At 37.8% G+C, this 15,622-nt stretch overlaps 1 protein-coding gene across 1 annotated transcript; it reads right to left on the minus strand.

The window, feature by feature from the left end:
- Positions 1 to 12,917: 12,917 nt before the first annotated feature.
- On the minus strand, positions 12,918 to 14,942 carry LOC139470114 (pancreas transcription factor 1 subunit alpha-like). The gene has a single exon (XM_071252408.1). It carries the CDS (start codon positions 14,182 to 14,184, stop codon positions 13,480 to 13,482), a length of 705 nt encoding a protein of 234 aa, XP_071108509.1. The 5' UTR covers positions 14,185 to 14,942; the 3' UTR covers positions 12,918 to 13,479.
- Positions 14,943 to 15,622: the final 680 nt, after the last annotated feature.

Below are 15,622 nucleotides of genomic sequence, written 5' to 3' on the forward strand. Positions count from 1 at the left end.
AAAGGGACACCAGCGGGTTTTGTGCTTGTCTTCTTTGTCGCACGGTGTTGGGTTTGCTGCAAAACGCATCATTCGCAAAAAGGTAAAAATTTCTTAAACGATTTATAAATAGTTCTGAGTCTGGCATCGGGAAGAAATAGCCCGTCAGAGTTAGGCGGTGTTTTGTATACGACGGGCCATGCTAGGCAGCTGGACTGCGAGTGGCTACACATACTAATTGACAGTATCCGGTGTTTTGATTAAGCTTGACTAAAATCGGAAATGAATTCTTTTAAGGCAGTGCGACTACTTATTACAACCATTTTTTACGAGTTCACAGTGAACTATATCATTTCTACCTCGAACAAATGTATCGTTCCGCTTGCTTTGCGATGTGACGGGATTCTCGGCTTGTCTGCTCATGCAGAAAAATTAAGAGGTAGTGGTTCGGCGACTTTTCAATGAAACATTACTTTCTAGACAACATAATTGCGTCTAACTGCCATAATTATATTTCTCTAACGAAACTGATTCGTACATTTTTGGGGAAAAAACTAACAGCCGAAGCAGAAATTTTGCAACGATTTGTAACACTGAGATGGTCAGTTTTTGCGAATGTGTTAAATATTCAATCTACCGGCGCATATTTTCTAACAAATACAAACAAATTATCAGAAAATGTCACAAGTATGAATGAAACAATATGTAAACAATCTGCATTGCCTTAGAATCTTAGTTTGAGTTCTACCTGATAGTGTCTCTTAAGCGGTTTATATCTGCTTTTGCGAGTAACTCGCTATTTAATATTTCTGAAAGTCTATCAAACATTGTATGATTCCTTCTCATTTTAATGGTGATTTTTAGCGTTTACCTTTCGAGCGTTTGAGTCCAGTGTTGAATGTTATTTCACTTAACATGGGTCGACCCGAGCATAACACTATTGTAGCGAATATAGAATTTACAACTCAAGCTTTGTCACTGCAGTTTTTAGGTGTATGGCACGTAACCTTTGAGTTCATTGAACCTATTGAATATTATAAAAAGTAATTAAAATAAAATGTTAAAACTGAATTCTTTAGGAACACATACATTTGGAAAACAGTTGACCACGATTTCTTAACGTTTTCCAACTTGAGCCTCAATGATGCACTGTAAATGTAGAGTTAAATGTAAATTTAATTAAATGTATAAACAATCATCCTCGTCCTCCTCCATCCTAACTTGCCAGCCTCACATCAATTTGCTTGTGACAGACTCAGTGGGCTGCTAGGCGGATCAAAACTGTCATATTGGTTTCTTTGACGGAAAATAAAAAAAAATAATTAGAATGCGTCTCCACAGTTTTCAGGCAACATCCTTTGAATAAATTCATACCGACTTCTGAGAGATTCACATCAGCATCTGAGTTCTTAAAGTATATTGTAATATTTAATAAAGTATATCTATATTTTAAAACCCAGGTGCAATTTATTAAGAAGAATCATGTTATTTGTTTGCAGGCCTCAAAACAATGCAAAACAAATTACAAATTACACTTTATACAATAAATCAATACAACACACCAGGACTGTGTCAGTTCACTACCGCCAAGTGTCCGTCTCTGTAAGCATATATAAAATAATGGGATAAATCTGTCTATAAGTGTTCCTTGTCAGTTCTCAAACTTGGTATGTCTAAACAGTGGTTGGCAGATATATTTTTATATATGAACACATGAATATAAAGTGGTATTCGTCCTCTATATCGTAATTACAAACTGGAAACAATCTTCGTCATCTGCCAAGAGCAAATATATTCCTTAATTGCTTTTCAGTTATAAAAGACCCGCTCTAATTCTTAATAGTGATTTTCTGTCAGATAAACTTGAAAGATGTGTCTCTAGTTCTAATAGTTTCATAAACTTTCTCTATATTAGCGTGAGCTGGTAATAACGACTGAGTGCCAGTTTTAAAAAAAAAATCGACAACATACATATATCCTTAAATATGCGTAAATTGCCAACTGTTTGAGATATCAAAACAAATCCTAAAACATGAGAAAATAAAATGAACTGATATAAGAGGTCCACGTTGAAGCGTTATCTAAATACAGTAAACTACGGTTATAACGAACACGCTTATAACGAAGTGACCGAGATAACGAACTTATTTTTCAGTCCCGGCCTTTTGTTGTATATATGCTGTATATCTGCTTATAACGAACTGCGGTTATAAGGAGCTAAAATTAGTGGAGCCTTAGAGTTCGTTACAACCGTAGTTTACTGTACATCATATATGCCGTCTTAGGTAATCTGTGCCCCTGTATATGAGCTATAGAAATATGTATTTGTTCTAAGAAGATTTCATGTAAATTGGGAAGCTACCTGTTTCACTCTAAACGACTGCATTAATTAAAAAACGTTGTAATTAAAACAGATAGATGACGTCAAGTATTCTGATTCGAACACACAAACCCGCACCATGGGATGACGATTGGCTAAGCTATCTGTTCACCATGCAACACAGCATCCCCCATCAGTCTGCAACCTTCAGCCTCGCGACGAACTCGGGGAGGGACCGTCGCTTTAGACGCCTTGAAAATTTCAAGTATTTCATTTTATCATTGAAAGCCTGGCTGAGACTTGGTGGAAAAGCATTCAACGCTTGTCGTCGCGGGTCCTCGGCGACAATACAGCGCTTTAAGAATTTCAGATTTATTTTGCTCGAGTGTTTTTAATGCTTTTGAACTTCTACAGCTATGTTTTGTAAACTTGACGGTGGAATTGTGGCTTGACAAAAGACATGCTGAAATTGTTGCGAGATGTAACTTTGAAGGGGAAATACGGTAATATTCTCCACCTTTTAGCACTTGGGTTTGACTGCGGTCTAATTGTTGAATGTCATTCATTAGAACATCACGTTCTCTCTCTTTTCCCCCGCCCCCACCGAGGCTGATCTCAAGAACAGGTGGGTTGAAATATTAATGTATTCTTTCAGTGGGGTTTAAGCTGAAAAAACACAGCCAGCAACCTGTTGTGAGAATTTATTGTTTTTGAAGTAATGTTTTGATATCCTCTCATTTAAAAGGCATATTAATTTGAGCATTCCCATGAACTATATACACCCTTAACGCCCCCTCCATCTCCTCCTGCTGCTGCTGCTACTACCACTACTGCTGTTGCATCTACTACTACTACTGCTACTACTACTACTACTGCTGCTGCTACTGCTACTGCTACTACTGCTTCCGCTGCTGCTGCTACTACTACTACTTCTACTGCTGCTGCTGCTACTGCTACTACTACTACTGCTACTTCTACTGCTGCTGCTGCTACTGCTACTACTACTACTGCTACTTCTACTGCTGCTGCTGCTACTGCTACTACTACTACTACTACTACTACTACTACAAAAACAACAACAACAACTACTACTACTACTACTGCTGCTGCTGCTACTGCTACTTCCACTACTACTGCTACAAAAACAACTACTACTACTACTACTACTACTACTACTCTTTCTTCATCTACACCATCATTCAATTCCATCACTCGTATCAGTCAATGTTTGCTGTGATGCTGTAAACATGTAAAAGGATTAAAGGAAGCTTAATTAATAAATAATATAATGTAAAGCCTCGAGTCCCAACCACTCGCTCCAGGCCGACCCTTTGTTCGCAGATCCGTATCGAATATTCAAGCAAACCTGTTGCCGCACCGTCCATCGATTCTACACCATCTTGAATCTGTCGTCCGTTATTGGCTTTAATTATGAAAACCTGACTGTCATAAAAACAGTTTTATATGAATTGCTCTCTTTTTCGGTACTGAATTTTGCCAATACATTAAAAATCAGCCATTGTGAAAAACTCTCAGTCTGTAAAGGGCTCCGCTGAAACCCAGAGCTGGGTAGTAGGAGTTGAGGAGCTGTCGACAAGTGCAAATTCATGATGTTCTCTCGCAAAGCGTGACTTCTCATATTACGACGTCTTTTAATACGCAAAGTGTCGATCTTTCGGTTAAGAAGGAAGGTGACATCCCAAATTTTTTTTTGAAACCAGCACATGATCTGGCACGCTTTTCATTGTACTCGACAGATGAGGCCATCGTTGGTGCAAAACCCAAGATGACCCAGCAATTGTTAAGAAAGAAGGTCCGGAATTACAATCGGGCCGGGTTACCTTCACTAATTGCACTAAACCGGGGCAAGTTTGCCTTATTAATCCACCGGCATGAATCGCGTAGTACTTGAAGCCCCTAGCGCGGACGTCAGAGTAAACAACAGCCACATGCATGTGTCAAGAATTCTGATTGGCTGTTTATTTTGTGGACTGAACGTCGTCAGCATCCTCCACAGGCTAGTATGACAGTGCCAACGGCGTGGAGAAACGCCCCGGGGTCTGATGTAGACGTTGGGATTGATTTTCAAAGCTTGATCTAGGCTGATGTTGCGTCAAAGCGCTAACATTTGGTTTCGCTATAAACTGACAGCCTATTCATATTAATAAATGTACAATATGTTGCAAATCAATATGGAGATGCGTTGAATGGCGAACAAATAACATAGCTATCGATTACACGTACAGCACGTGAACGGAGGGATGTGAGGAAACGAGCGAGCAGCCGACAAACAAAAACAGCCTGTTACTTGTTAACTACAAGGGTTTACAAATACCTTAGCGGAGACACATATACCTTAAATGGTATTTGGAGTTGGAGCTTTGGGATGATATGGTGTTTTTATATTTTGAGTTTCTGAATGTGTTTTGGGGGTCACGTGTGACGACGAAGCTGTTTTTACAAAACAGGTTATTGTAAAACTAGAAGTGAATATCTGCATCTTAGGATTCCTACATTTACTTGTAACCATCGCCCCTCTGTGTGAAAATGAAGTACAGTAAACTACGGTTTTAACGAACACGCTTATAACGAACTGACCGATATAACGAACTTATCTTTTTAGTCCCGGCCATGTATATATGCTGTATGTATGTTTATAACGAACTACGGCTATAACGAAATAAGATTAGTGGTCCCTTTGAGTTCGTTATAACCGTAGTTTACTGAACTTAAAACTCAAGAAAATATTTTAAAAAATTGTTTTGTGATAATATTTCTGCGGCTTTATCTGCGACTATACTGACATAAATATTGGCAAGGACCACGTGTTGATGACATATATCGACTTAAGAATTGTCATATTAATATATGTGACATATTTATCAGCGATGATTTACCGTTTGTTTAATGAGGATAAATTCACAAAATTCATTGTTTATTAAATGTTTTGGTCACATGTGTGTATACATTGCAACGTGGCAGTTGTGCTTGTGTCAGAGGCGACGCACTCTATCTTTATAGGGAATACGTGGTCGTCAGACGCTGATGTGTCAGAGGCGACGCACTCTATCTTTATAGGGAATACGTGGTCGTCAGACGCTGATGTGTCAGAGGCGACGCACTCTATCTTTATAGGGAATACGTGGTCGTCAGACGCTGATGTGTCAGAGGCGACGCACTCTATCTTTATAGGGAATACGTGGTCGTCAGACGCTGATGTGTCAGACCCCAAAATAGTGTCTTCCCACGTCGTCGAGATTTGGAACTCTGCCAGCTTTAGTTCTTTGAGAAAAGTTGTTTTGTTAAAAGGAAAAAAGGAGAAGAAACATACACCTTTATGGACAACAACTTCTGATTTATTGCATTTAGCGACGTTTCGACGTAGATTGTCACACCGCTATCAAGCTGGAGTGACTACAACCGAGTAATGAGAGGTATATATACAGTAAACTACGGTTATAACGAACATGCTTATAACGAACTAACGGATATAACGAATTAACTTTTAGTCCATACTATATGCTGTAGTTATGCTGTATATATGCTTATAACGAATTACGGTTATAACGAACTAAAATTAGTAATCCCTTTGAGTTCGTTATAACCGTAGTTTACTGTACATGATATGGTGTTATAAGCAGCAGATTAACATCATCATCATCAACAACAACGACAACAAGAACAGGTAACGGTGTCAGAATCTACATCGAAACGTCGTAAAAAGCAAATGCCAGAAGTTGCTATCCATACAGTATTATGTTTCTTATTTACTCAACAACATCTAGAATGTGAATCAATCAAAAAAAAGAAAAAAAAAGATATCAAATCCGGAAAATTGCCATCTTTTAACATCTTTTGGTATGACGCAGCTCGGGTATCAAAGCACCAATATTCCGCTCTACGGGCAGACGCACTGTCCACTTCACCGAGGATAAGACACAAATGAAGACACATTGTTTATTTGTTTCGGGAGGCTAATACTGGGGCAGAACAAAAGCTAAGTAAAGAATAACTCGTAGAGGGGGATATGTATTATTTCTTTGTGATAAGTGTCATGTGATGGATCATGATGGGGAGGCACTCTCAGACAGTCAGTACCTTGAACATGGGTGTGACATCTTACAGTACATCTCTCTATCAAGCAGAATTTCTGCAATGTTCTCCAAGCCTCCAAGCATCACCTAAACACATCACCATAATCTAAACATGTTTAGAATCTAAACCCGTTTAAATAAAGGGCATAGCATTGGTCATAAAGTCAACCACGGATCAGATTAACTCTATGGATACGGGTCTCCCATGCACTTAACACATTTATCTGTAAAACACAATTATACAAAATAGGGGACGGGGTTATAAGGTATTAGGTTAGGATCTCAACACGTTTTGTACAGTGTGTGCAAGATGGCCTCACGTCTCCGTGCAGGATGTCGCGTCAACTACAATCACTTCAAGGTGTCATGGCACCGGGTGGCGATGAAGTGCGCCTGGGAGATCCCGGATGTACCACCACTGAGAGTGGTGAGAGAGTTCGTTCCAGCTGCCGTGGTCGCGGCCAGGCTTAACTTACAAGAATACATAGACCACAGCAATGGTAGTTATAAGGTAAACCGTAAAACGTGTTTAAAATGTAAACATAGACAAGTGGTTGAGTGAATGTTGTTTTAAGCCGCTTTTAGCAATATTCCAGCAATATCACTCAAGGGAACTGTAGAAATGGGTTTCACGTATTGTGCCCATGTGGGAATCGAAACCCGGTCTTCGGCGGACGAGCAAACACTTTAACCACTAGGCTACCCCACCGCCCCCAAACATAGACAAGACATGTTCAGATCTAAACATGATTAGGAATGTATTTAAATCCTAGTAGGGAATTCCCCTTTGGCGCGTTCTATCTAAACGCATTAAGGTCTAAACACATGAAATGAGCTATCGCCTCACAGCCTAACTACCACCTAAACGCAACATCTCCATTATCTAAACATGTTAAGAATTTAAACACGTAAAACATGTTTGAAAATATTTAGGTTCTAAACATGTTCTATGGATTACGTAAGTCTATGAATCCAACCAATCAAACCCGCATTACACACTGACCACCGGGTGTCTTACAGGTAAATATTACATGAAGGGAGTGGTCACCCTCGTACACGTGTTTCGAGCAACAACGCATGAAGTTTTTGTTTTGGGATAAAATCTGAAGCCAAATTTTATTTCAGCAATTTCCAGAACAGATTAATTTTTTTTCATAAAAGTCTCGCTCCCTCCCCCGTTCAAGATAGTCGGCAACGTGTATAGAGCCACCTGCTTGTGACATATGTGTTTTGGTGTTATTATGTTTTAGTAGATTAATTAAAATCTCTGAAATTGCCATGATTACAACACAACACTAAGGCAGAGCCTGTGTAAATCAAAAAGATGAGAAACTGTTCGATTTGAATTAAATGCTAGTGATAAGACATGTATGACACAAAATAATAGTCGTTAGTCATTATGTGAATAGGTTAATGTAAAAACAGTGTAGATTTAGTCATTATGTGAATAGGTTAATGTAAAAACAGTGTAGATTTAGTCATTATGTGAATAGGTTCATGTATAAACAGTGTAGATTTAGTATTTATGTGAATAGGTTAATGTGTTAATGTTTAAACAGTGTAGATTTGGTATCTATCTGAATAGGTTAATGTATAAACAGTGTAGGTTTAGTATTTATGTGAATGGGTTTATATACAGACAGTGTAGGACGTGTATGTAAAACAACTCCAAACATTGTTTCCCATTGTGTTCCAAATATTAAACGTTAACGCCAGAGATTAACCAGTCTGTATTAAGGATAAAATATATGGATGAACAACTTCTTTATCACATATAGGAGTTATGTTTCGGTGTTGGTTCTATCACGGTCACCAAGCAAGTGATGTACAGAGTAACCGTGTTAGAACCGACACAGAAACGTCGCTCCTAATTGTAATAAAGAAGTTGTTATATCTTATCCTTACTCAGTACTCTGACTTCTGAAGTCAGTCTATATTATCCGCCGAAACAGATTCCATTTGGCGTAAAAGACAAATTGTGGTGAGAGTTATATGCACTGCCCCCCCCCCCTCCCCCCCCCCCCCCCAACACACACACACACACACACAGCCCGATTCCCTCAAGCCCCACCCCCACCCACCACCCACTGTTAACTAACACTGATCCATTTATTGCTCCTATGACCCATATCGCCATTTTGCTTCGTCATTCACACATTCACATTACTTTTCGTTCTGAGTACATGGGTTTTAAAGTCCTGTGAACATCACGTGTCGACAGAATGGGCGTGTTTTGTACATGCACGTGGACGTTCAGAGATGAAATAAACTCTGAAATTACATTCTGAAATAGATGCAGTTGTTTAGCTGGATTGTACCGTTATCCGAGAACTCATGCATCTCATGAATCAAAATATACTGATCCGCATGCAATTAATAAAATATTGGAAAATAAGTTTCATATTTCCCAGGATTTTTCTTGCGAATATCTGATTTATTAGAATATTAGAAACTGTCATAGTTAAGTTATAAAAATGTCATTTGTTTGTTTTGTTATATTTCATTGATGACTGATTTATGAAGCATTATATAAATACATAGACGATGAGGTGCTCCCTACAACTATTCTAGATTTTTGAAAATCATCCTCCATCCTCCCCACATGCGGCATCACTGTGTGATATTAATGTAACCTAGCAACATAGACTGCATGAACGGCAGATAACGTTAACAATTTGGATTTTCAACGAGCTCACCAATTTCGAAATTAGGAAAATATAAAAGACCCGCAACACCCAACAACACACTTGAACGCTAAATCAGTTTACACTGTGTGTGCCTGCAGATAATAAAAATACACACACGGAATTAGACAGAAAGGAGAAAGTCAACTACACAATAATAAATTATTAGCCTTAAAACATAATTGGAAATTGTGTAAATGTACACAAAATATACACACAAATTTAATATGACAGACAAGAGAGAACTGTACACCAAATTAATGCATACTAAATTTTGAATTTAAAATATTTTTTGAATTTCTTTATTTCAGAGAATGTGTATCTTTCCCGCAACACATTTTTCATCACCATCCTATACATACGCCATTTAGGATAACATAGTCACCAATTATTCTCTACATCTTGTCCTGAGAATATGACAACACCCGAGACTTTATGCGCAGTGGTGACAGCGCGTTCATATATGCCAGTATGTGGACTGTCATCCACACAGGCATACGGATAATGGTGTATTTGACATAATACATGAATCTACATCTCGCAGGGGATAGTGTGTCGGGCACAGCTGGGCCGTTAATGATGGCGGCGTGAGGACAACCCACACCGATACAGCACTGGTCTGTTGTAGTTAACGGTTACATATTGATTTGTTCCCTGCGCTAGCTGATGTCTGATGTTAGAATAACCTGTTTGTAGAATATTGCAGATATTATATTTCTTTTAATTCGAATTGTATTTAACGTTTAAATTTTTTTAACTCCTAAGAACTTAAAACGATTTCAAATTTGCAATTTGTTCAATAAAATACCACGTCACAAAGAGAGAAATTTGTCCAATTGGAGAAAATAGTTCATTCGTAAGAGGATAGAAGGGATTTGAACATATTGTATATACTCAATAAATTCTGGTTGCGACTCGGCCGAAATGTGTGTTTTCTATATATTCCTTGCTACTGGTCGGTAAAATAGATAGCATGTGTCGAGACATTGGACAAAAGTTTAAAATAAATTTATAAAATTGAAACTGCATATTTTGTATCTCGTGGGATATAATACCGGGCAAAAGAAAGTAACCACCTCTGTTTGATGATGGCTAAAAGGGGAGAAACAAGACATGGTTGTTCGATGGTGATGTATTTGATACGGGTGTCATTGTTGTGTTTTGGACCTTAAGTTGACAGTGTTTCGGTGACTGTTTTCAGCCAACGTTTTGAAAAAGATGGTAATGTTTTGGTCAAATCCAGTTTTCAAGTGTTTAGTTTCTTTTTCCCGGCGGTATATGTTATAGTGACACTGCAACAGTCTAGTTGACGCAATAGATGTACCAATGGCGTATAATTAAATTATTTCCATACTCCAATGACCAGTATGTCGCATTAAAGTCATATTTCTGAGTAAAATGTGCCAGGGTGAAATTTCAGATTGTCTTAAATACACACTGGTATCGCATACGTAATTTCAATTATTTCGTTTTGTTTCGAATGCCGCAAAGAAAGAGATTAGGGGTATTTTCATCGTTGTTTTGTCCTGAATTGAACTGACGTAGTGTGCAACGTCATCATTTAAAAAAGGATAGATTGTATATTGTTTTCATTAAAATCTATTCATTGTTTAATTTTATGATTCAACTCGTGGTATAAATTTCGTCCACTAAACATGGAAACAATGGTCTTTATAGAAAAGGTTATATATGAAATATATCAACACTTAACAATCCATGTTGTGTTTCGATATGACAAGACTACAACTTTATATACTTATAGTTATATATTCTGTACAACGCATTAATACAACCACGATATTCATCTTCTCAGTTAGAGAATACAAACGTTGAAAGTTTGTTATTTTTTAATTTTTAATTTTGATGCTCTGATGATCTTTGGTAATGTTTTTATCACATCAATACTCAATATGGAAATAGGTTGAATATTGAGTCTGCAAAACTACACACAAAAATATCTGCTTTTTTGATAGACGAATAATGAAAGCTGTTATCCATTTCTCCGTGTCACGTGGTTATATAAGTACATTTATTCGTGGATTGTTTAATAAAAGCAAAATGTTCGTGACTAACACCACTATTTTGATGTTTACGCCCACTGGAATCTGATGCTGAGTCTGAGTGTTCCCGGGCGTGGACGTTTTATAGTTTACATTAGAACTGAGAGAGTTGTCCAGTGTGTAATACACCATCACATCTGTGATAACTGGAAAGTAACTTATCCTCATCCAGTTACACAAGGGATATCAACACTGAACTAGCACAACCTTTTTTAAAATGCTATCTTCTTTCACGTCACCTTTCTTTGTTTGTTCTCAAACATGAAGTAAACATAACGATGGTGTTTGTTCACAAACATGAAGTAAACATAATGATGGTGTTTGTTCACAAACATGAAGTAAACATAATGATGGTGTTTGTTCACAAACATGAAGTAAACATAATGATGGTGTTTGTTCACAAACATGAAGTAAACATAATGATGGTGTTTGTTCACAAACATGAAGTAAACATAATGATGGTGTTTGTTCACAAACATGAAGTAAACATAATGATGGTGTTTGTTCACAAACATGAAGTAAACATAATGATGGTGTTTGTTCACAAACATGAAGTAAACATAATGATGGTGTTTGTTCACAAACATGAAGTAAACATAATGATGGTGTTTGTTCACAAACATGAAGTAAACATAATGATGGTGTTTGTTCACAAACATAAAGTGAACATAATGATGGTGTCTTAAGCAGCGGAAGAGAACATCATCTTGATCTACAGGAGGTGAAATCATTTCTTTCATGTCGCTTACAACACACGGTTTCCAAATTTGTATTTTAAAGAGATTATTTAGGAAGGGAAACTATAGCCCATAAGCGACAGAAAGCAATACTAACGGAAGAAAACAAACAAAACAATTAGATAACAATTGGTCCATGCACGTGCAAGTCATGCAGCCTGACCCTAATCTGGATTTCATTGTGTAATTTAGGTACAAAGTTCGTAGAAGTGCCAAAAACTAATTTAAAATGAACTATCATTAAACGGAGAAGCTAAATAAAAATGAACTATCATTTAACGGAGAAGCACATTAAATATGAACTATCATTCAATGGAGAAGCACATTAAATCATGAACGTAATATGAAACGTTTCAATCATCAGACAGTTGTGTTTTAGGGGTAAATGCATACGGTTACGGCATGACAATTACGTTCGGGTTAAATTGCAATTCACCGGATCTTTATGTGCCGTGAACAGAATAAAAGCATTTCTAGTTTACAAAAATAAACTGGCATAAGAGATTCAAGGTAAATGTTATTCCTTGTTATCATTGATCTATACTTGTTGGGAAATATGTTTTAAATAATTATGTTTTGCTTTTTTTTCATTTTGTTTCTTAGTTTTGTTTAAAGTAATTTGAGAGATTAATTACGAATATACATGAGACTATACTAAAAACATAAAGTCTAATATTGGCTATTGAGGAACACAACATGTAAATTAAACTGTAGAAATATATGCCTTTTGTTTAACCATATATCACCCAGATGATGAAGACCGGGGAGGAACACTGAAAAAAACTGACATTAAAATAACCATTAATAATTTATTGCCAATCGTTTGCAAACACAAACAAACCATATGCTAACATAATAAAATACCGTACATGTAATACCGAAAAGATTTGAAAGAAAAATATGTTACATTTATTTCATAAGAAATAGAAATCTAAATTTTTGATTGAAATGCATTTCAGGGATAATCTAGTACAAATAATGAGCATTATTTTTACTTAATTATATTTAATAAATGCACAATTAGAACCGGAAAAAATTGTTGATATCATAACATTAACAAACCTATGTCATCAACACACCAAATGAATAAAATAGAAAGAAAACTGAATAAGATGGCACTAAAACTGTACTTCCTTTTCAAGATGACCAAAAAACGTCTGTAATCCGCAAATCGTTCCCAGTAAATATGCTCCAAGAAAGTAACGGAAAATAAATGTCAACGATAATCCAACGTGTATGAATGCAATACTGACTGAAAGTTATCCGGAACACGCAAACACATTTTAATGCTGAAAAACCGTTATGCACATTGCCACATAAAGGTGAGCTGTGTTGTTGTCACTGTGTCACTTATTTTAGAACTCTGAGAGCAGTTCAAAGTATCCTTCCTCTTTTGCATCCAAGGAATAGTTGTGACATCTCAACGTCTTACTCAATGATCACAGATACAATTATTATTTGTCGTCCTCTCAGCTGATATCATTGATTTCATATTCAATTTTCAATTTTTTCAAATGACGCACGCTGTGAGTTGTTCGTCACCATCCCAATACGTTTACATTTTACAAACCACACTCGTAACTAAGAATTAGTAGTTCTATATTTCTATTCGTCCCCGTTTGATTCATATTCACTGAATATTTCCTCGTCGTTGTTGGCATTGCCCTCATCAACGTTGGACTCGCCAGTCGAATCGAGGCTGAAACCCGATTCCTGCTGACAAATCGCTGACGGCGGTTGCCTTCGCCCATAATCGCTAACCGTTTGATTCCTGTAGATATTCAATTTAATATCATCCGGGCTCTTCCCGTTGACGATCTCTGTCATAAAAGCTATGTAGGCTATAGCAAGACGTAGCGTTTCAATCCTTGATAGACGCTTCTCGTAAGCAAAAGTCGGAACTCGTCTCCTCAGAGAATCAAAAGCTTCGTTGAGGTTAAACATCCGGCGTCGCTCCCGTACGTTGGCCGCTCGGCGTTGAGCGACGGTCGGTAAACGACGTTTTCTTGAACGTACGTCCAGATCACTTCCGTCATTTTCTTGTATGAAACGAGAACCGGGGTTGATTTGTGAGTGCTGGACAGCGAGACCCGGGTTCTGGACAACAAGACTGTGGTCAGTCCATACGTATGCCTGGGGCACCAGGGGGTACGTGGTGTGGCCTGGGGAGTAGCCATTGACGGACAACTGTTCACTCCTTGTAGGAATCATGGCAGCTGCGTAGGGGTAGATCTCCGTGTATACGGCCGGAGAGGTCTCGCGAGGACCTTCAACTGACGTCAGTAAATTGTCTCCGTAGTAGTAACTCATATTCGTTTCAACGCTGTCGTGTCACTCACGCCAAATATCTTCCCTCTTGGCGGCCATTATTGCTCAATAAAGTCTTCGCTGGCTTCATTTGGTCGCGCCACGCAGGGCGAGGGGTGCGTTTTATTTTGACACTTCTAGTCAGTAAGAGCAATTGATATAAAACTATCGTTGATTAACGAGAAGACGACCGCGTTTAATAAAAATCTTGCAAATGTTCTCCGTGGTGCTGACTTTGCCTCAAAATTGATAAGTTAAGACAATGGGAAGACGATCGAAGCGGAATACGTTGGGCGTCAAAATTCACAATCGGAATACGATTAACGGAAAATTAGTTTCTGAAGACCGTCCAATGTTATTAATCTCCGCCGTTTCTGTATCTAATTTAAACAAATTGCATCCCGTTCGTCTTCAAACTGGTTAAAATGTCTTTGATTCTCTGGCGATTCACTGCCGCTGTGGTATTTGATGACAGTCCACTCCTTACAGCCAAAACGTTCAATGTAATAACTTAACCTTGGTGTTGACGCTTCACGAAATCGAATGTGTCCGGGGTTTCTGCTCTTCGAAGAAACTGCTGTAATGTTTCAGAACAAATGTTTCAGAACAAATGTTTCAGTATTGTTTCAGACGGATCTACACATATGAAAGCATGATAAAGACCATCTCACTATGATCGGCACCAAGACTGGCCAACACTTATTCGGAAGAGCCTGTGGTGGATGTTTTGGAGACAGGGCACGGCTGATATCCTTCGGTGTTTAATGACAGAACATAAGTGAAAATCTGTTTGGTGCAGATCACAATTTATATACATATGGACTTGCCTAGGAAGCAGAAAGCTGTCGCCATACAAGTACGAAATACTAGGAGTTATACTAAGTGACAGCTTGGGCCGTTGCTGATGACAGACAACGTGTTTCACACTTTTCAAACTTCCCTTATCACAAAAAATCTTTATTAAAGTATAAAATCTGAAAATTGACAAAACAGTTGATGCCTCAATCTGATTTTCCGTCGAACAATGGCAATGAGGATATAGCGTCGTGATCTGGGATGGCCTTTTGGGCCAGCCGTTTTGGTGTGATAAAATAATTACTCCAGCGTTTATATTCTGCCAGATGTTGTTTTAACTATAATGATATGGGTATATGGTGAACATATATCTAAAACTATCTCCCGATGTTAATCGAGATCGATAAATCACAGGACCGTTACGTTACCATGGAAACGGAAGAATTTATTACTCTCTCATATTTGCTTTCGCTTGATATAACGTTGAATATTCAATTTTGATATAGTGACAGGTGTTGGTCTATACATATATGCATTATAGCGTTATGGATCGAGAAGTCGACATTGAGTTTATATTGAATATTACTACAATGTGCTCCAGCTAACAATGAACTGCCTGAGGTGTAATGTTTGACTAGAGGTAAAA

Source organism: Haliotis cracherodii, unplaced genomic scaffold, assembly GCF_022045235.1.
Source record: "Haliotis cracherodii isolate W230 unplaced genomic scaffold, xgHalCrac1.p SCAF_20, whole genome shotgun sequence".
In the NCBI taxonomy this organism is placed as follows: Eukaryota; Metazoa; Mollusca; class Gastropoda; order Lepetellida; family Haliotidae; genus Haliotis; species Haliotis cracherodii.

Bases quoted from the DNA above. Each gene is read 5' to 3' on its own strand.
- LOC139470114 (XM_071252408.1), bottom strand. From the start codon at position 14,184: ATGAGTTACTACTACGGAGACAATTTACTGACGTCAGTTGAAGGTCCT.